Source organism: Watersipora subatra, chromosome 6, assembly GCF_963576615.1.
Source record: "Watersipora subatra chromosome 6, tzWatSuba1.1, whole genome shotgun sequence".
Classification (NCBI taxonomy): domain Eukaryota; kingdom Metazoa; phylum Bryozoa; class Gymnolaemata; order Cheilostomatida; family Watersiporidae; genus Watersipora; species Watersipora subatra.
In genome coordinates, this window is record NC_088713.1 from 60,341,249 (window position 1) to 60,364,362 (window position 23,114).

General features: G+C 39.3%; 1 protein-coding gene across 1 annotated transcript; it reads left to right on the plus strand.

Moving 5' to 3' along the window:
* Positions 1-191: 191 nt before the first annotated feature.
* LOC137397926 (uncharacterized) lies at positions 192-22,832 on the plus strand. Its single transcript, XM_068084007.1, has 9 exons — positions 192-1,125; positions 4,304-4,520; positions 8,430-8,603; positions 8,905-10,095; positions 11,364-11,495; positions 15,867-15,968; positions 16,961-17,050; positions 19,102-19,234; positions 22,035-22,832. Exons 1-9 carry the CDS (start codon positions 413-415, stop codon positions 22,226-22,228), a joined length of 2,946 nt encoding a protein of 981 aa, XP_067940108.1. The 5' UTR covers positions 192-412; the 3' UTR covers positions 22,229-22,832.
* Positions 22,833-23,114: the final 282 nt, after the last annotated feature.

The window sequence follows — 23,114 nt, forward strand, 5'->3', positions numbered from 1 at the left end:
ATCCATATAATATGTGTAACACTCTTCATTAGTTGTCATGCAGCGGCAGCAAAAACCTTCCGTGGATGTGCCCTCATCAACCGTTCCACAATGGAAACTAGATTTCTTGGCGAAAAAGCAGGCTTTGAAGGACTACCAACGAAAGTTAGGAGAAAGGACTCTAGGACAGTGTCGTATTCAAGAGCCAACAGTGACAACATCGCATCCCGAAGCCGACTCAGCATGCAATCGCGGTTCTTCCACTTTCCTCATCACAGATTATGCTAGTGAAAGCATTGTTTCGTCAATTTCCGAAGATAAGCATAAACTTGATGCGACTAACAATAGTTCACAATTAGTTGAAGCCAACATAGGCAAAGTTTCGAACAATAGACAATCGAGTGTTTTATCAAATGGTTTGGAAACGGCAGACATGGACCACGATGACCAGTTGGCTAATACTGAAGAAGACAACAGCGAAACCGATACAGATAGCAATAGCTCTGTTGAAGATAAGGCTTCTTCTGGAAAAACTGGTGGCTACTCTTTTTTGACGGGACAAAGAATTGCTGTGCACACATGCGATACAAACGAGTCTTCTTCTTCTGATGAAGGTGAATCTAATGAAACTGAGTCAGAAACTGAAGGTTCTACAGAGCTCAAGTACAAACCAGGCTTCGTTTCCAAATTGCTCAATAAATTTTCAACTATATCTTACCAGGGCTCAGTAGTTGGTTCTTCTGTACCAAGCTCTGCCAGGCATAATATGATTTGTAACAAAAGTTCGGCGCCCAATGAAGTTACTTCTATTATCTCACCTAGTCAGACATCTTCCTGTACTTCTGATCAATCCGTCAATTTACCATCACCTCAAACTTCAAATACTAATGACATGGTGTCTCCCAATTCGATTATTTCGCCAGTTGACAATTATGATCCACCAGCTTTAAAAGCTCAACCCATTCGGTCTTCAGAAGGTTTGCCAAGAAAGACATTTTATCGAGCACCAAATGAAATTATTTTGATCGAGGGACACTCTGGCAGCGATGGAATAGCTGCAAGCCCGGCTGATGACCACTTGGAAGAAGTGAGAAGTCCTACACAGAGTCCGGCAGAAAAAAGTCCGGAGCAAGCTGAAGCTAATGAGTAAGTATGTTTTATTTTGTTTCGTAATAGAACTTTTCGTTATCTAATTTTCTTAAATAAGCCAAGTAGTAGATGAAACAATGACCACTGTTCACTACAAATAAACATTCTGATAGCATAAATATGTAGTTATATACCAGTAGAAAATGTATGCAAAACTTCACTGCCATAGAAGTTAGATACCCTTTGCTATGTAGGGTGGCAAGATGGTATTTGGATGTAGATAAATTGATATAGAACTTTGTTATCAGAAGGAAGTTTTTATCTTGTTAGCCTAAAAATATTACTAGTGTCCTCAGTCATATCTGAGCGATGGGCATGATAATGCAGAGTGAATAACTCGACTATCCCTGAAAGATAATATGTTATGCGATGTGTACAATGAACACTTTAGATAAGCTCTCCCTGACACTTTTGATATTATAAATGGTTGTTCATCATGAGTTAATACGGAGACACTTCTCCTTGAGTACTGTCCTTATCCTAAGTTATTTATGATAAGATGGGAATCAACTATTGAATGGTTTTATGGTGATGGTTTGTCTTCTTAAAATGGAGCTGCAGCAATATATTGTTATTTGACAACTTATATCAGCAAATTGTTTAACCAGGTAAACAAATAGGAAGAACTCTAATGTGGGCCTTCTTCTTTTCCACCTGTAGCATGAGTTTTATCTGGGGTAGTTAGGTTCCCTTCTACCTGTAGCATGAGTTTTATCTGGGGTAGTTAGGTTCCCTTCTACCTGTAGCATGAGTTTTATCTGGGGTAGTTAGGTTCCCTTCTACCTGTAGCATCAGTTTTATCTGGACTAGTTAGGTTCCCTTCTACCTGTAGCATGAGTTTTATGTGGGGTGGTTAGGTTCCCTTCTACCTGTAGCATCAGTTTTATCTGGGGTAGTTATGTTCCTTTTTACCTGAAGCATCAGTTTTATCTGGACTAGTTAGGTTCCCTTCTACCTGTAGCATGAGTTTTATCTGGGGTAGTTTGGTTCCCTTCTACCTGTAGGATTAGTTTTATCTGGGGTAGTTAGGTTCCCTTCTACCTGTAGCATCAGTTTTATCTGGGGTAGTTATGTTCCTTTTTACCTGAAGCATCAGTTTTATCTGGGCTAGTTAGGTTCCCTTCTACCTGTAGCATGAGTTTTATCTGGGGTAGTTAGGTTCCCTTCTACCTGTAGGATTAGTTTTATCTGGGCTAGTTAGGTTCCCTTCTACCTGTAGCATGAGTTTTATCTGGGCTAGTTAGGTTCCCTTGTACCTGTAGGATTAGTTTTATCTAGGGTATCTAACTTCTAGGGCAGTGAAGTTTTGCATACATTTTCTACTGGTATATAACTACATATTTATACATATTTATGCTAACAGAATGTTTATTTGTAGTGAACAGTGGTCATTGTTTCATCTAATGATTGTTGATGACTTACATGCCAACAGCAATAATATTTCTTAGTCTTGCCGCTGCTACGGCCAAACTTTGACCCAGAAAAAATGTTCAAACAAGCGTTTCTGTTACCAGTTTCATCTCACATGTTATCATTTTGGTTAGACCTGGCTCTCAATCGGCCCTGGCATCAGTAAGTAGGTCTATTCATTGGCTCGGTAAAGGTTTACTTCCGCGCTAGTTTTGTAATAGGGTCTATTATCTTTGCTTATTCACATTTCTCTGGTTGAGTGCAGATCTAAAGATTGTGCAACAAAAACCCTATCACAGGACACCGCCCTCCATCTTTATGATTTTGCTCTAGTTCCCTTCGATAATCAAAGGTTCATCTAAACGCCGCTCATCATTGTTTTGGTTTCTGCTGTGAATGTGTTTATAAAATCACATCCAACCAGTAGCAAATCCACCCACTCAAAAGTTAGATATCTTACACCAACATCAATCGCACCACCCATGGGTTGATGACAAACTACTCCCGGTACCACCCATCCATTCTTACTAGCTAGTCGCATGCTATTGACACCTGTTATCTAGTATTGACGTACGACTAGCTTATATCAAATACTCGCTGTGATACTTGATAATCGGTGTGTACAATTACATACCATTCTACTTAGCAAATAGGAACATTTTGTGCCGTATGTTAACGTTGATCTACGGTTTATGGTTTATCATCCGTACGTATTATGAAACGCACTCAATTTTGCGGTGGGAGGTATTCCCATGAAACCATTCCAGCCAAGTGAACCCGTGATGGATGGGCAATTGTCTGACAGCCTGCCTATCAGCCACCTCTTCACAGATATTGTCTATCTATTGTATCTCGCTCACTCCTTGATAAGACCGTATGAGGCTTATCTTCTCGTGTGAGCAATTCTTTGCCATCTGTGCAATTCTATGGCTGTCACAGCATTCAGCTTGCTGCCTGGATTCTAGATCTGTTTCGTGCCATCTCATTCTTTTTTGTCATGTTGGAGTTGCCCCACTTACTAATTATCAAAGGGCCTGTGACGGCATATGGATTTACTAAAGCTGCAACACTTTCTGTAATTATCTTGGCTATTATCTTGTATATGTTTTAATGTTTTTTTGTTCTGCCGTATATATTTTTATAAAATATTAACTCATTTAAAATATTGAGTCATTCTTTGTTTCAGTTGATATGTCTATCACAGTTTCATTTTCAGAAGCTTATACATAGCTAGTGAAGAGGGCTTCTGGTTGCATTATCAACCATGTTTATTTAAAATGTCTGGGCTGGAGGTATCCTTGACCTATGAGTGCTCCAGTAACTGAACTGATGATATGCTGCCTGGCAGCCAGTTTATAAGTTACAAGTTCTTACAAAGCGCCAAGCCTCTAACATATTTTCAACAAGTCATGGGAGAGACAAGGAACTAATGACTTGGTTGACACTCCTTAGCTTGCTGTCCACTGCGTAGCATCTGTATTGTTACAATCTTTCTCTTGACAACCAAGGATTTGGTCTTTGTTTTACAAATGAAAATGTCAACCAGTTGTCAATGAAACTGCCTTGCAAACTGATAAACAGTGGCGCTATTCTAGTCTCGCATGGAGCGGTCTACTAGTGGTATATCCACTCCACTGGCTTTCTCTAGGAGCAATGGAGAATACTTTAGTTTCCTTATGACTCATTCAGTGGATTGCCCCATCAGATTCACCTCAGTGCAGTCTTTGTAACAAATGGTACTATTATGATGTTATCTCTCTTCTAGCTATTGGAAATCAACCGCCAGAGTCTCACCACGAAGCCCATCCAGAGTCTCACCACGGAGCCCATCGACTACCAGTCCATCCGCTGAAGGATCAACCAGTGTTCAGAGCGCGCGAGAGAGGGTGCTGCATGCCAAGGCTATCTTTGAGGGTCGAGTGGTGAATTCGGGAAAAAAAGGAAGGAAGGAACATGGCCCGATCTCTTCTTTAAAACTAGGAGTGAGTCTTATACAGCTAGAATACGTATTTGTTTAGTCGAAGTTCAGGTTAGTAGGTTAGATAAAGCAAACTATCTAGTGTTAAAGGGTTACTTGCATCAAGTTTTAAAACATTTCATCAGAAAATTTAGACATTTCTCTATCATTTAATATTCTATTTGTTGTTTTATGGGATCTGACTGCCGGGATGTTTCAAGATTAAAATCAACAAAACTTTATCGCTGTTAAACCGCTCAGATCAAGCGAAAGTCTGATTTCTATAGTTGCATAGAGACCAACAGAATAGAGATGCATAACACTGTAACTTCAATGCAATGGCCAATATCAACTACAGTCATACCTCTACATACGTGTCCCCAATATACGAGAAACTCGAGATATGAACTGAGTTTCTAACAAGTTTCTTCTTTGGAATACGAGTAATCTTTGAGATGCGAGCATAAGAGCCGGTTTTTGATGGCCACTACACTATATGACCAAGTATGCGATAGGTTGCTTTCAAGAACGGCATCGCCCGGTTTTTATCCTCGAATCAGTATAAAAAAGTTGTTAAAAGGTTGGCTAAAAGTTATAGTGAACTCGAGGCAAAAGCGCATAACTGGAAGCATACTGATAAATATGATGATGAAATTAAAGTAAGTAAATAGTAAAAGTGATCAAAACTTAGACTCAAGTGTGTGTTTATTAAGGTAAACTTATTGAACTTAAATTCAAAGTTTCTATTAAGTCTCTTATTGCTCTCAAGTCTCCCTCAGGCCACCATTATCCACAAGGTTTGTCTTGAAGGTAAAAGCTCCATTCAGTAGTGTACATAGTGATGTTACATTTTATTACAGATCATAACAACTAAATGGGTGTTTGTGACTTTGTTAGTGTAGGTCCTGAATTATAATACTTAAAGGTTGACATGCAACAAAATTCACATTACCGTTATTTGATATGAAAAGATTCACCATGTCTTACTCTGTTGTGTTGTGGGTGCAAAATATGTGGAATTGTGATTACAAGCTTTTATAAGCTTAAAAACGAACAGTTTATCGTCGCCATCACTAAACTGCCGTAGATTAGAATCTCTTTCCAAAACGGCGCAAATAGGACGTAGTTGTACAAGATGGCTTCTGTTTACACTTTCATGCAACCTCATTCGTCGAAATATTTTCATGAATATACTTCACGCATTCAATAAAACCATGTCTATTGTTCTTACGCGTCTATTTTATCGTCATTGTAATGCTGTCAGTTTCAGCACTGATATCTTAAAACCTACCGTACAAATTCGTATAATATTTTAACCTTAGCTCGAATGAGTATATATCATTGTCTGATAAACATGACGAGCCTGTTGGGCACCTGTGAAAATCGAAAAATGCTGCAGAAATTATTCGCGAATAATGGTTCACATGATCAGATTACGAATAGACGATTAGACCAAGCCGAAACAAAACTGTAAAGTAGCGAGCATCTATATTTAATACGGGGTCTTCGGTAAAACCCAAAGTGTTTGTCATAAACTAGTGCTGCGAGAAGTTTTATATTGAGCTTTTTATTGGCCTTTCAATTTACGTGAGAACATCACGTGACAAAACAATAACCAAATGTAATGACCACATCAAAGAAATAAACTGATTCCAATCTACGCAGGCTTTTCATTTTTGAGCTGTTAAAAGCTTGTAATCACATTTCCACATATTTGGCACTTACAACACAGCAGAGTAAGACATGGTGAATCTTTTGATACCAAATAACTGTAATGTGAATTTTGTTGCAAGTCAACCTTTAAGCCAAATTTATTGAAGTTAGATTCAATGTTTCTATTAAGTCTCTCAAGTCTCTCCATTCCTCTCAAATCTCTTCATTCCTCTCAGTCTCCCTCAGGCCTCCATTATCCACAAGGTTTGTCTTGAAGGTAAAAGCTCCATTCGGTAGTTTACATAGTGATGTTGCATTTTATTACAGATCATAACAACTAAATGGGTGTTTGTGACTTTGTTAGTGTAGGTCCTGAATTATAATGCTTAAAAACATATTTTCCACCAAATATCCTCTTTAGGTGGATTTTGTGTAATATGGTAACAGATTAATTTTTGCTTAGTTATTTTATATAGGAAATATTGTCTTGAGATGCGAGTTAATTGATAACTCTGGCTTAGTCCACGAACGCGTTAAGCTCGTATGCCGAGGTGTGACTTTATCCCAACAACGGCTACTAGTGACATAATTTTGGACATATTTGTCTTGTGAGCGTTTCAAATGTGGTCAAGTTTTGTCGATTTTAATCTAGAAACATTCTGGCAGTCAGATCACCTCAAACAGCAAAAAAATCACAAATAATAAAAAGTACTGATACTTTTTAATAAAATCTACCAAGGCTTTGCGCAAGTTCATATGTAAACCAATATTAAGTAACTAAGGCTAGAGTAACTAGGGCTAGAGTGACTAGGGATAGAGTGACTAGGGCTGGAGTAGCTAGGGCTGGAGTGACTAGGGCTGGAGTGACTAGGGCTAGAGTAACTAGGGCTGGAGTGACTAGGGCTGGAGTGACTAGGGCTGGAGTGACTAGGGCTGGAGTGACTAGGGCTAGAGTGACTAGGGCTGGAGTGATTAGGGCTAGAGTAACTAGGGCTGGAGTGACTAGGGCTAGAGTAACTAGGGCTAGAGTAACTAGGGCTGGAGTGACTAGGGCTGGAGTGACTAGGGCTGGAGTGACTAGGGCTGGAGTGACTAGGGCTGGAGTGACTAGGGCTGGAATAACTAGGGCTGGAATAACTAGGGCTAGAGTTACACAAGCTCGGTTACACCAGCTGTACACCTTGTTCTAGTTATTTACCTTGCTTATTATCTGATTTCTATTCTAATTATCAAAATGCTCATAAATGTTTAATCATTATAATCAACCTGGTGTGTGGCCTTACCTCCCATTGATTTTAAGTAATAATTTATACAAGGACATTATGTAGTGAGATTTAAGAGGACTTCATATCTCTTATACAAGTCCTGTGTTCCATTCAGTTGTTGAATTGCTTAAGTTGTAAGTTTAGGAAGCTGAGGCTCAAGTTTGTATATTTGTCTCATGCTTTATGAAGCCTGTGATCACTGGTTCCGAATATATCCATTCCAAAATGCGTTTTTATCAAGAGACGCTTAGATGTATGTTGACATCATTATACAATAGCTGTTGAACCAGTCACTACCAGGGTTATCTCACGTTATGTGAGCTAACTAGTGTACGTAAATGGGAGGAGGTTAGTAAGCTACTTGTACAGTGTGGCCGTCCTGTCTGGCTAATTTCTATTTATAAGGAAAGGAAATATGTTCATAAACCAATCAAATTATTGGAAGATGTTCGTAAACCAATCAAATGGTAGGAAGATGTTCATAAACCAATCAAATGATCGGAAGATTTTCATAAACCAATCAAATGATTTGAAGATGTTCATAAGCCGATTAAATGCTAGGAAGATGTTCGTAAACCAATCAAATTATTGGAAGATGTTCATAAGCCGATTAAATGATAGGAAGATGTTCATAACCCAATCAAATGCTTAGAAGTTTATATGCCGACTAAATGATCACAAAGAGTTCATAAGCCAATCTAATGATTAAAAACGTTAGTTCATAAATAAATGAAATTATCAAAAAATTTTCATAAACCAATCAAATGGTTAGAAGAAATTCGTAAACCCATGAAACGATTTCAAGGCCTCAGCTATGAAAGTCGTTCTCAGTACTTGATAAACACACGAGATTTGATTCAGTAACTTACAAGACCTGATTATCTTATTACTCTGGTAGAGATGTATCAGTTATAGCTCCAGATTCTATGCAACTGAATCCTATTCATCTGTATGGAATCGGATTCTCACAATTGGTAGTCATCCGAAATCTCTAATAGGGATAAGTCTCGTTACAGGCTAAAACTTCTACTCCTGTCACTTCGACATCATTTGCCCCAACCGGCAAATCAAGTAAGCTTTCCGAGGTTAAAGTTGACTCGGACCAAAAGGTGAAGAGTTCTCCAGATATCGTGATCATAACAAAGGCACAGAGTGAGGCATTGGAGAGACCGGTTCCCGCAGCCAGTGAGGTGAGCTCTCAGGGCACTATGCAAAGCAAGTGTGTTTCCCGGCAAGTTTATCTTGGGTCAAGACATGCCCTGCAGTTCGCGAAAACCATTGAAGCTTGCATTGAACTTGTGGAAGGAACTTCTTAATGTTTTGCCTTGCTTCCTCACGAGTTTCTTATGTTGTATTTTTGGGTGTCAGATCGAAAAAAGTATCACCCAAAATAAGTGGCAGAGCTTCAAATTTATTTCGAAATCGGGACTATGGATGTCTATTGATCTCAGTATTTGGTTCTGAAGCTAAGCATCTCATTGGTTATTTTAGAAAGCGGCACAGACTGCTGTTAAATCACCTGTCAAGAAGTATCGTTATAGCCCTCCTAGCACTCCTCAACCTCTCTTTACTTCTATTAAACTCAAACCTACCAAGCACCGACTCTACAGTGCCAATGAGGATGACATTCATTTGCAACCAGAGCCAATTGTCACATCACGGCCTATCAGCAAATCCAGTGTAGCTGTTGTCAGTCAAAAGTCGAAAGCGACAGATGGTAACAACAGTAAAGCTCAAGTTGAAGAGAGACTCAGTCCTAGAAGTGAAACTCTAGTCAGTCATTCCGGTTCCTATAACTTAGCAGAACGAAGTAAACCTACTAATGGTATTTCAGAACATAAACCTTTGGCCAATCACGGTGCATTAAATTTGCATATAGACGAGCCAACACCTCAAATTACAGACGTCTCAAAAAAAAAAATTGTAGACGAATCCAGTCAGGCTACTGTGCCAAGGATATCTCTTTCTGATATTCCAAATAAACCAGCACCAACGCGTAAGACCAACTCTCCAAATGGACAAACTTCATTTATAGACTCTAATTTCTCTAAGGCCAGAGTGTCTCCCTCCACTTCTATTTCCTCTCATTCGTCAACATCTGATACCACTGAGGTTAACACCCTGGAATCAGCTGATAGTGATAAAGTCAAAAATTCTGTAGGTCCAACTACTATTTCGCCATCACTCAATCAGAAAGCCGATGAGGTTTTCGAACCGATCGATCCCAATTCTGTTAAGATTGTAGTACCACCGCCTGATGTAAAAGTTGTTGAAAACCTTAAAGAAGTAAATGAGCTGTCTCAGGGTGTGGTCAAGGACATTGATAAGATAGCAACTAAAGACATTCCCATACCAACCGCCCAGACAAACTTTAGCAATCGTGAATCAAACGATCATATTCCTCAAAAAACCCCTGTTGCTGTTATCTCTCCAGCTCAAACGGTTGCTGAACCGCCATCACTTGTGACGACTTCGAAACAACCACCGACCGTCCAGTTACTTTCGTCAACCAATCACAGCATCTCGAGCAACAAAATAGCCAATAAAAATGACTCGGTAATTACTACTACGCCAGTTAAAGGGCCACAAGTGAACAAAGCAAAGAGTCTGGCTGACATTCCCGCCCCGGCCGCGAAGGCTCCACAGGCAGCGAGGGGAGGTGGAGGCGACACAGACTTACAGGTCAGTGACAGTATTTTGTCGCCTCTGGCCCTTTGTTACAGTAATTTGTATTTTTCTAGCATAAACCACTTACATGTAACATACCACTAGTGGCCGCTTCAAAGTGTTTTTAAGGTAACTGCTGTCTTGTTGGATGATCTGTACATGGTATTATAACATGCAACATAAAAGGACAATATGAAAAGTCATTTGCGTTAGAAATACCATTAATCTGCATGGTCACTCTTATGGTATTGCGCAACTGCTCATATAGTGCTGTTAGCACCTGACCATTGCTGTTATAACTGCTCTTCCAGTTACTATGTAGACCATATGTGGGCCTGTTAAGCTCTGGCATACAACTAGTGGCCTCTTCAATGTGTTTTTAAGGTAACTGCTGTCTTGTTGGATGATCTGTACATGGTATTATAACATGCAACATAAAAGGACAATATGAAACATCATATGCATTGAAAATATCATTCTTCTGCATGGTCACTCTTGTGGTATTGCGCAACCGCTCATATCGTGCTGTTAGTACCTAACTATTGCTGTTACCACTGCATTTTCAGTTACTACGTAGACCATATGTGGACCTGTTAAGCTCTGGCTACACATACCATGAAATCTGGTCTCTGTTCTTATTGGTCTACCTGGATTCATCTGTGATTGGCTGAGATAATTTGGTTGTAACAATCTCGAGTGTACTGTTAGCATTTAGACAAGTATAGCATGAGTTTATGAGGATTATTAGTGTTAAATACTAACTGATGACAAGTCGAGAGCAGAGTTGCTGCTCACCAGCTCATCTCTGACGACCCGAAGCTATTTTATTAGTCTTTAAGTCTGAACAGTTTAAAATCTGTTTGCAATCAAATCGATATTTACTATAATGAGAGCCGTGTCCTTCCACCCGTCTGTCTGAAGCTACGCTTGGAGCATTAGGAAAAATTCAGTGCGCGTGAATTTAACTTGGATATCCAGCTTTGCATACTAGCGGCCGCACTGCTGAATCACCTTGCAGTATCATGGAATAATTGTGCACATAGTTATTACAGACAGTGATTCCCGACGGCACACGAGATTGCCAGTGTACTAGTAATTTAATAATCAACATCTTCATCCGTAGTCCATAATAAATAGCTTAACATAATTTTGTTACACTAAATAAGTTAGAGTAGTTACAGCTAGTGATTGTGTACTCTTCGACCTGATACTATGTTATAAACTAATTTAGAGCCCTTAGTTAAAGTCTCTACTTGTTCAGTCAGATACATGCTGTATTCCAGGTTGTGCTGCGGCGCATGAAGAACAAACCAAACTCTGATGAGCTTCCTGTTACGAACATTGATGAAATGCTTGGTGCGCGAAGAGGCCATGGGACTGTGCTCGACACACGCAAGTCTATGGGCAAACGCAAGGTTTGATTTACTGATTACACTTGGGTGGTGGATTGTTCATTTTTTTCCAGAGAATCTGATTGTAGTAGCATATTATTACTTGAGTTGTCCTATCTTGTTATGCAGCTGATTTGCTTAAATGCATTGTTAAGATGTACTCACCCATTATATCTGTTACTCGATACATGATTTATGAAGATGTAACACCTGAGGATCATTTGCGTTCTTTTCCGATTAGGCACATTGAATTATGCTTCACAAAATCATTTCATCTTGTTTCACTTGTGTTTAGGACTGACACCATTCTCTTCTATGTTGTGGTCTCACATCCGTCCTTCTCTCATGTGTTGTGGTCTCACATCCGTCCTTCTCTCATGTGTTGTGGTCTCACATCCGTCCTTCTCTCATGTGTTGTGGTCTCACATCCGTCCTTCTCTCTGGTGTAGTGTTCTCACATCCCTTCTTCTCTCTTGTGTTGTGGTCTCACATCCCTCTTCTCGTGTGTTGCGGTCTCACATCCTCCTTCTCTCCTGTGTTGTGGAATCACATCCCTTTTCTCTCCGGTGTTGTGGTCTCACATCCCTCTTGTGTTGTGGTCTCACATCCTTCCTTCTTTTCTGTGTTGTGGTCTCACATGCCCCGTTCTCTTTTGTGTTGTGGTCTCACATCCCTCCTCTCCTGTATCGCGGTCTCACATCCCTCCTCTCCTGTATCGTGGTCTCACATCCCTCCTCTCCTGTGTCGTGGTCTCACATCCCTCTTTCTCTCCTGTGTAGTGGTCTCACATTCCCCTTCTCTTCTGTGTCGTGGTCACACATCCCTCTTTCTCTCCTGTGTAGTGGTCTCACATCCCTCTTCTTATGTGTTGCGGTCTCACATCTTCCTTTTCTCCTGTGTTGTGGTCTCGCATCCCTCTCCTGTATCGTGGTCTCACATCCCTCCTCTCCTGTATCGTGGTCTCACATCCCTCTTTCTCTCCTGTGTAGTGATCTCTCATCCCCTTCTCTCCTGTGTTGTGAAGCCAGATCATTTTTGTGTTGAATATTCACAGAACCCATGACAATTTAATCAAAAACCCACAAAGGTTGCTCAATAATACTACAGAAAATCTTCCTGAAATTTTACCCGACGTATTATTTAGTATTGATGTGAGTGTTTGATTGGCCTTGACAAAGAGTGCAATCAGAGATTATATCATGGCAAAGCAGGAGATTTCTATGGGTGACATAGCATATGACATATATCTCATATCTCTATGTGATATGGCATAACGGTTTCACATTTAAATAGATTTGCCTCCTCCGTCCTGCTGTTTATACACTTCAGCATTCAAATGCTGCTGGCCACACGTTTTTGAAATATATGTTGGTTCTTCTCATACTTGTGGTGCAGCTAGTACTAGCTATGGTGAGAGGCAGCAACACGACTAGATATAAACTACTCAGCAATCACTGTTTCCATGGCATGTATCACGCGGATTTGGAGTCGTGCACACGTTGTGTTATAGTGCAAATTAAGTGTTTCTACAGACATTCGCATGATGCGGATTGACTCTCACGCCTTGTTGAAAAAAGTAAAGATATGTATGCTATAAGTTATTAATTAGCTATGCATGTGTTAGCGACACAAAGAAAGGATGAGCGGAAGTATTGAAAATGTTGAAAATTGAATAGCTGGTACGGTATATTAATTCTCATCATTACCAAGTGCTGTTTCCATTAGTCACAAGCATGATGAATTCAATGAAGTTTTGCGAATTGTCAAACTCGCTTATCTTGCGGATTAGCGCCATTTCCATGATGCTGATAACTTGCGGATTAGCTCAAATTTGTTGAACTGTGTCATGGAAACATATGTATGGGATCTCAAAATTATCAATGTGGTATTAATGTATTATATAACACTAGTGGTAAGTCAGGCATTGCTCGGGAGTTCTTCCATTCTCATTCAGATAGCCAGCAGCATGTAGATTTTCAATTCATATTCCCACGCGGCTTTCACAATAACAATACAGTGGACCCTTGTCATACATATTTAATTTGTTCCAGTGTTGGCAACATAAAAGCGAAAATGCTGTATAGATGGGTATAGAAACCCGTAGTAATTTTTAATGCAAACACCCCATGGTAAAAATCATTGAAATTTTATATACGTACTGTACATATTAACAATTAGAACAAATTACTATGTTAACTTTAGTAACTATAGTTATCTACAGAAACTTTAGTGTATTTAGTGGTTATGATCTGCAATAAAATGTAATATTACATCGTGGTATGCGCAGTACGTATCGTAGAGAACTCGTACCTCCAAGGCAGATGTATAACATGAACATTGAATATAACCTAAATGATATTAGCTTATTAAACACACTTAAAGCTAGGTTTTAGTAAGTACATGTATTTTTAACTATTTTTCTAAACTTCAGCTTTGTCATTGGCTAAAATTTCATCACATGTCTGTTTCCAGTTTTTTTTTTACTATATTTAATACTGAATATCGCTAGATTGAGAGAAATCGATCATCGTATCTCTTTCATCTTTCATGCGTTATGGGAGGGATTGCGGCGAATAGCATATCGGCCTATTCGTCATTCCGACGTAATCGGCACAGCTGCTGCCAAATTTTAATATCAAGAGAAATTTTTATTGATATCATATGACGAAAAATATTTTGTATGGAGAGGGCGAAAAAACATCGTGTTCTACATCGTAAGGCGAAAAAATCGTATAACAGGGTCATCCTAACCCGAGGGCGCACTGTACGTGAGTGCATTCATAGAGAGAAATTGTCCTTGGGACACGCAAAATCACATTCTTGATTGGCCAATCAGATGGGTGGTTGGTTAAGAGGCGGGTTATCTGGAACCACACTGGAGTTTTGGTGCCAAACATTTTTGTGACCTGGATGAAGGTGCGGAGCATATGTGTAAACGCATTTACACAAACAGACAGACACAAGGATCTAATTATATAGATTAGCCCAGCCATAAGTATGCTTGTAGTAAGATTTCCTTTCGCTGTGGATCTTAGGCTAGTTTTAAGAAAGTTTGACAATCTTAGAACTAAAAATTGACAACAACTCTCTACTACAATGAGAGCGCGTCTGTTTAAAGCCACAGATGCCAAATGAGAAAAAAAGATCGCATCGTTTGGGATTCGAACGCTCAACATCTGGCTTAGCAGCCTGGCAGGCTACCACCTGCATCAATTATGTAGATACTTATTACACCTGACAGATTTCACGGTACAAACTGAACCTCCCAGGGTACAAGTAGTAGTACTTACCATACCAAGAGCCCTGTCTGTCCAAAGCCACAGTTGCATGTTGGGAACAAAAAATTGCATTCCATGGGATTCAAACACTCAACATCTAGGTTAGCAGCCAGGCACACTACCGTTTGCACCACTCGACCATCTTGCTGCATTTTGGATAATTACACAAGACAATCTTTTACTCTGCATGGGACTGTCTGTGGTCTAGCAGTAATAATAGTAATAGCCAGTTGTTCATAGCATGGTGTTGTTTTTAGTTATCAGAGCAGGACAATAATTTGAGTTAATCATTTGGCTTGTGTTACTCTTCGTCTGCAAGAGTGGTAAATCTTTTAAACTGTTTCACGAAGCAGCTCCTCCTAGTTAAAGTGTTCTATTCCATAGTGGGTTTGGTACCCCTTGAATATGTTTGTATGTTTGGCTTTATGAGAGACTTTAAATATTTGCGATTTGAATAGTCATCAGGTTATTTGAATGCATTCATTAACCCTTTTCTTTAGTTGTATCTCTGCATCTTCCTCTGTTTTCATCAGAGCAATTTTTATAGGGGGCCTTCGACAATGAGGAAAGCTCTAATCTTATTCCTCCCATCTTCACCAAGCAAACATTTAAGACATGCATCTCCTAGCGCCTTTATCTAGTTGCCCAGCTAAGCATCGTTTTTAACCTTTTCACGATTGTCTGAGTCTGTTGTTTCCTTAGTCTGGTTTTGCTTGGGAAAGTATATTTGTCTGATAATACACAGTTTGCTTGGGCAGCAGGTTGTTGTCGTAGGTTGAGTGTTTGCTGACATTTGGCAGCGTGTGTTGTATGGGCTAGCCAATGGTTGTGTTTACTTTGTGAATGCGGAGTGTATCATTAGCATTGAGAGATGTATAGCAGGAGTTTGTGTTGGATATAGTTTCATTAAACAAAGAAATGGAGTCACATCATTTCAGCAATTATTTATTGTGCCAAAAACAAATATTTGGCACAATAACCTGCCTTCCTAACATGGGGTAGCAAACCAGTAGGGACTCCCTGTTATCATGCAACCCTGTTAGGTCGCATGATATAAGGACTCTGTATGCTCGAGCTAAAGTTACTGTAGTATTAATGATAGACACTCTTTTCTCAGGTACCAGAGTATGAAAAGATTCATGAGGGGCCAACTCTCAAGTTTACCGACACACAAGTAGTGATTGGCAATGGTTGCCTTCGTCCCGTTACTAACACACCGGTAAGTGAATTTTGTTTGAATTGTGGTGCTATCAGCTTGTGAACGTATTAGTATCTGCTCTGGCAGATATGGAAACAAAGACAGTTGTGGATATGATCTTGGAGCTCGTTTAGTTAGCATTGTTTGTCAAATTTTAGTGTTTTGTGATCAATTCACTGATATGATCTCCTGTAGCCTGTTAAATGGATACCAAAATGTCTTAGTCGACCTGAAATGCTTCGAGCGTTTTGTTGTTTCATCATTCTTATTCGATTTTTTCACCAAACTGTATTCAATCTTCTTCGTCGTCGTCATAAATCTCAAAGTTTGTGTGCGTACTTCGGTTTGTTCGGTTAAAGCTATGAAAATCTTGGAATTAGCAGCTTGCGTCCTGCTGGATTTGATCTCAGAACCTCCCATTCATCAGGCAAATATCTAACCAATTAAGCTACACGAGATAGATGGATTCATTGGGAGATATGAGTGATTATATAGGTTAGAACACCATAGCATTACATTACGGCACAACATCACTAAAACTTGCTCTCATTGCTCTTATTATTAAGTTTAAATTACTACTAGTTAGAATTAGCCATTAGCAATGTGCCGGGCTAATAGCAAGTGGCAGGCAACTACATTACCTGTCACAGTTTATAAGCTGATTTCATACCCGTGCAACGCCAGGTATTCCGCTTGTTCTTCATAATGTTACTTATTTTGGGAGCTCAACTTATTCCTTATTGGCTAGATCTTTCTAGTGGGCCTGCTAATAGCTACTACCTACTCATAGCAGCTTTCAGGTTCATGGGAGTTGTCATTCTTTTGACAACAAAAAACAATATGATTTTCATTTTAACTAATTGTTCTATTCATCAAAGGATATGACAAAAGACCAGATCTCGGAGCATCTGGTCATGAAACGTCAGTTCAGGGACTTAATAATTCCTGAACACAGGCTACACCGTTTCACTTGTTAGATGCATAGAGTTTATATTCATGGCTTATTTCTACAGATTAAGAAGAATTTAAGCTTCAACGACCTTGATCTAGCGAAGGTTCATGAATACCCTAGCGAAAAGATTATGATACAACAAATAGCCAAGGTGAGGATATTGTATCAACAAGGCGCACTAACTTCTGTCTTTAGTGTTTCTTGTCTCAAACACACATCAACCTGAGACAATGATAATTTCGCTCTTTTGACAAGTTGTTACAGGTTAGTGTTCATTCCTACTCTGTGGATGTATCAGAACATTTGTGTGATGTTCTTACTGTATCCTCTGCTAGTTTATAATACACTTGACAGGGAATGGCTGTTGCTAAGTGAGGCATGCCAAGGATGACCACCTTTGACTTCTACTGTGTGTCATTGGCACTTCTAAGCGTAATTACATTTATTTTCAATAGCCTATTATAGTGTACGTTTTCATAAGATCATATCGTACTGTTTATTGTCTCAAGTCTAGGGTCATTGACTGTCTGACTCACATAAGCGTGTCGTTGTTTGGTAACCTGTTGAGACAGAGGTATACATTGAAAGGGCGTAAGCACGCGACATGTTTCCACAAGTTCAAAATTCAATAGTGTATTTTACCTGCAGTAGCCGTGTTCAACTCAATTATATGTAATCAGTGTCACCATTTATCAGACTACTAGGTCAAGCCAAAGACTTCATTCTAAAGCAGCTGGAGTTTGTTAAATTTATAGCCTGAGATTATATGTCTGTGTGTGGTTTAGGAGGCGGGTGCTGTGTATTGGAATGATTCGGACCATCTTAGCCTGAGATTGTATGTCTGTGTGTTGTTTAGGAGGCGGGTGCTGTGTATTGGAATGATTCGGACCATCTTAACTTGAGATTATATGTCTGTATGTTGTTTAGGAAGCGGGTGCTGTTTATTCAGATGATCCAGACCATCTTAGCCTGAGATCGTATGTCTGTGTGTTGTTTAGGAGGCGGGTCCTGTGTATTGGAATGATTCAGGCCATCTTAGCCTGAGATTATATGTCGTACGTTGTTTAGAAAGCGGGTGCTGTTTATTGAGATGATCCAGACCATCGTAGCCTGAGATTGTATGTCTGTGTGTTGTTTAGGAAGCGGGTGCTGTGTATTGGAATGATTCAGGCCATCTTAGCCTGAGATTATATGTCTGTATGTTGTTTAGGAAGCGGGTGCTGTGTATTGGAATGATTCAGGCCATCTTAACTTGAGATTATATGTCTGTATGTTGTTTAGGAAGCGGGTGCTGTTTATTCAGATGATCCAGACCATCTTAGCCTGAGATTGTATGTCTGTCTGTTGTTTGAGAGGCCAGTGCTGTGTATTGGAATGATTCAGGCCATCTTAGCCTGAGATTATATGTCTGTACGTTGTTTAGGAAGCGGGTGCTGTTTATTGAGATGATCCAGACCATCTTAGCCTGAGATTGTATGTCTGTGTGTTGTTTAGGAGGCGGGTCCTGTGTATTGGAATGATTCAGGCCATCTTAGCCTGAGATTATATGTCGTACGTTGTTTAGAAAGCGGGTGCTGTTTATTGAGATGATCCAGACCATCGTAGCCTGAGATTGTATGTCTGTGTGTTGTTTAGGAAGCGGGTGCTGTGTATTGGAATGATTCAGGCCATCTTAGCCTGAGATTATATGTCTGTATGTTGTTTAGGAAGCGGGTGCTGTGTATTGGAATGATTCAGGCCATCTTAGCCTGAGATTATATGTCTGTATGTTGTTTAGGAAGCGGGTGCTGTTTATTGAGATGATCCAGACCATCGTAGCCTGAGATTGTATGTCTGTGTGTTGTTTAGGAAGCGGGTGCTGTGTATTGGAATGATCCAGACCATCTTAGCCTGATATTGTATGTCTGTGTGTTGTTTAAGAGGCCAGTGCTGTGTATTGGAATGATTCAGGCCATCTTAGCCTGAGATTATATGTCTGTACGTTGTTTAGGAAGCGGGTGCTGTTTATTGAGATGATCCAGACCATCTTAGCCTGAGATCGTATGTCTGTCTGTTGTTTGAGAGGCGGGAGCTGTGTATTGGAATGATTCAGGCCATCTTAGCCTGAGATTATATGTCGTACGTTGTTTAGGAAGCGGGTGCTGTGTATTGGAACGATTCAGACCATCGTAGCCTGAGATTGTATGTCTGTGTGTTGTTTAGGAAGCGGGTGCTGTGTATTGGGATGATCCAGCTCACCTACAAGCAGCAGCAGACCGAAGTGTTGATGAACCAGAAGCAGAGGCAACCAAGTCCTCCCTCAGAGCTTCTCTCACCGGAGCTCCTACAACACTTGGTGAGGCCATATTAGATCTGCCTGCGATCATTCATCGTTTTCATTCTCTAACTAGATAAGTTATGTCATTCACTAGTCATTACATGCTACGATGTTTTGATCTTCGAAGTTGTAGTTTTGATCGTAGGAATGAGGACGAACTTACATGCTACACAGGAGTGATCACACAACTCCCAATTATTCATAGCTGACGAGTTTACGTGCTACGGAGAAATTGTCGCACAACTCGGCGTTTTCTATGTTAGCCTGTCGCAATCTTATCTACGACGGGGCGCATAATTTATATCGTGGCTGGCACTCCTAAAATGCGTCTAAGGTCAACGTCAAAGCGTGTAAGAAATTTTTCTTTAAATGTCGAAGTTAATATTTTTTATTTTGAAGATAATATTTTTAAAACGCGTGCATTGAAAACAGCTGTAAAAATTCTGTAAGGACGTCACTAATGAAAACGATGAAAATCCAATCTATCAATCGCAAAGATTTGTTCAATAATACGAATACTGATGTTTACATAATACACAGTACTTCGTTGTTACGATGTTTTTAAAAATACCCCCTCTTGAAACGGAGGTTTGAATCACTTCAAAGATTTAAAGATTCGACTTTTTGAACCATTTACTTGCTACTAAGATGAAAAATATGACAACACTTCGTAGCATTAGTGATTGTTAGCCTCCTTGTGGTTTAAGATTCTCTTTTCCCATAATTCATTTTTAATTTCTCAGTGCCATAATCTGATCAGCAAAACCTCCATAGACAGGCCTGTCGGGTGATATATAAAAATTCACTTTTTCACAAAAAATTTTGGGGAATCATCGTATTTATCGGGCACATTATCATCATCATTTTCTGACTCAAATAATCAGCAAAATTATAATTGGTATCATACAATTCTTCATCTGTATCACATTTATCTCTCACATATCAACATACGGGTCACATCAAATTTTCCCGCGACCAAACGAGCGGAGCGAAGTTTGAGAGTTTTTATGATGAATGCATGTGCACACAACTTACGAAAATTATTCATCAACAACGTCGCAAACCCTAGTATAGAAATATCATCAACAAATTTAACCATTTTTTTGTAGACTCGTTAAAGTATAATAACGATACAAACACATATAAACCTATTTAAACATCTTACCAAGTCTATGAAAGGTTGCCGCAATATCTTAAAACTAACCCATCTGATCGGATTATACATAAATAGACAGATTAATTCGGCCAAAAATCGCCACAAAACGCTTGAAAAGCTTGGTTTAATAATAGTTAAGACCGGCCTACGATACGCCAATAAAGCTGTGCGACAGATAGTAGAACTATTTAGCAGTGCGCATTTCACCAGTCTATGGCATTGTTTACTTGTAATCGAATTTATCCGAAGGTTTCTGTAATAAACGTAGACCGTTTGAGGCGTAGACCGATTTACAGGTACGAAATTGTGGTACACAGTTTATTAGCCTATGTTTTTTGTCCAATTACCCAAGGTTTCATTAAATTATTCAAAACGTTAGCCGAAATTCTTTACAACTTATGTACAAGCTAGGGCCCCTCTACAATGCCCCTTTATGACGAGAACATTTTTTTATTTTGCTCCAGTTTGCAGAAAACTTCCAGACGCGTGAATGCTCATACTTGCTTTCTGTTAAATATCGCTATCAAAACCATTCTACATTCAACACAACCAACTTTCAAACTGTGTATTGTACACAGTAGCTTGCCATTTTACTTCTAATTTTGCATTTCCGAGTTATAATAAACATATTTCCTTATTGTTGTTGTTAAATTACATACAGTAGGTTAGGCCTACAGCTTTAATTAATATTTATTTTATTGTTGCGAAACATAGGTTTGAGATAGTAGTAGATTAGGTGTGATTTTTTGTGTGATTAGGTGTTATTTATTGTTGTAAAACATAGGTTTGAGATAGTAGTAGATTAGGTGTAAAGTAGATTAAATCAAAACACGCTGGCCGCAATGCTCACTTGGCATCTTCTAATCTTGCATGCAGTCTTCAACGCATTGTATTTCTATCAGTCGGTTCGCGAGTTATGCTTAGAGCAAATCTTTGGACTGAGAAGGGATTAGTCAATGGTTCAATTGGTACTATCTTGCGTATTATATACTGTGCAAATCAAGGTCCACCTGCATTACCTGCTTTCGTTGTCTGCATATTTCCAGATTATACTGGTCCAACGTTTCTTCCCGAACACCCCAACAGTTTTCCAGTTACACCTATGAAACGTACTTGGACTGCTGGCCATGCCACTCTTAGTCGCACAGGCATTCCTCTCGATCTAGCATGGGGTTTGACAATACACAAGAGTCAAGGTCTTACCATGGCTAAGGCTGTCATTGATATAGGACACTACGAAATGACCGTTGGAATATCGTTTGTTGCTCTCTCTCGAGTTCGAAACATTAATGACTTACATGTTAACAATTATGCTAGGGAGCGCATCACTCGATTAGCTATCAATGACCAAATCCTACAACGTAAAAGAGAGGAGACTAGATTGTGCGACCTTTAACAGAACGCTAAAATTATCTAACTTTTCTATATTTGTTGAAATTGTTATTTGCACCTTTTTGAAGTCGTGCTCCCTCAAATTCATTTTATGTCATCTCGAACAACTCTCATTTACACTATACTCTGTCAATTCCTGCTGACAACTACTTTTTCAACAACCAGCACTGCCATTTCTTTTTTCCATTATCACTTATTCCATTATCAGGTCGTGGGCTGTATGAAAAAAGTGAACTATATATTTTCAGTGAAGAACTGCTATTGTTGTAGGATCTCTGGCCAACCACAAACCATCTCATCAACAAGAGTTTAAATTCGGCCAGAAGACTGTAGCTCCTCGTAGCGGCTCTCCTCCGCCGCAGGTTGAGGTGGTGGAGGACAGCGACTCACTCAGGATTGAGCCTGCAGCAGATCACGATCTAAAGTCATGGTCATCTGATGGCACAAGTGATATTCTCTTTTGATTATTATATTTATTTCTCAAGCTGTGCTTTTATATTTACTTATAGCCACGAGTGTACGCTGACTTTTTCAATTTTACAAAGTTTGTCATTCCCAATTGTGATGCAATTATTGAATTCCTTAGACATTTTGTATTTAAGCTTTTCGCCGATTGATTGTTACAAAATTTAATACAAGACACAAAAATTTACGGCTCAATTTAGTTCTGTTGTGACAGTGTCCTGTCTTATTCTTTCATAGAGAATTAATGTTTTATTTCTTGTGATAAAAGACAGCATCTGTAAGCGATGCCAGTTTAGTTTGCTTGATAAAAGTCTATCTTACCTTTGTAACAGGCAGTTTATTTCTCTCAAAGCCTTTTATGTTTTTATTGATTTCGATGAAGTCATTGGTGTGTTGATTTCTAGACCAAATTCTACAAATGTCTATTGTCTCGGTAGAGATGTAATAATTTTCTGGAAAAAGTATGCTAAGCTAATAATCAAATTGTCCACCAAAGGAGATTAAATTCCTAGAGTTTGATTAATATAACAAGTTCTATCTGGCAGCACATACACCTGTTCTATTACTGGTAGATGGAAACTAGATACAATTCAATTATATTTATATGGCTCCTACACCTTTCAACTGCAACAAGTTAACCTTTATCAATAAAGCTTTCAAAATTGGTATCTGTTTACTTTTCTGCTTAAAGACATTCAAGAGTTGCTGCAATCCATGTTGTGTCGAGGGAGGCTGCTCACATTTAGATGGGATGTCTTACCTTTAGTTAAAGTGTTTCCCTTTGATCAAGCACTTGGGTTGTCAGTGTGTAATTGTGGACCAATCTTAGGAATAACTGTCCCGCCCCTGAACCGGGTTTACTTGCATTCAGATTGTAAAATGCCT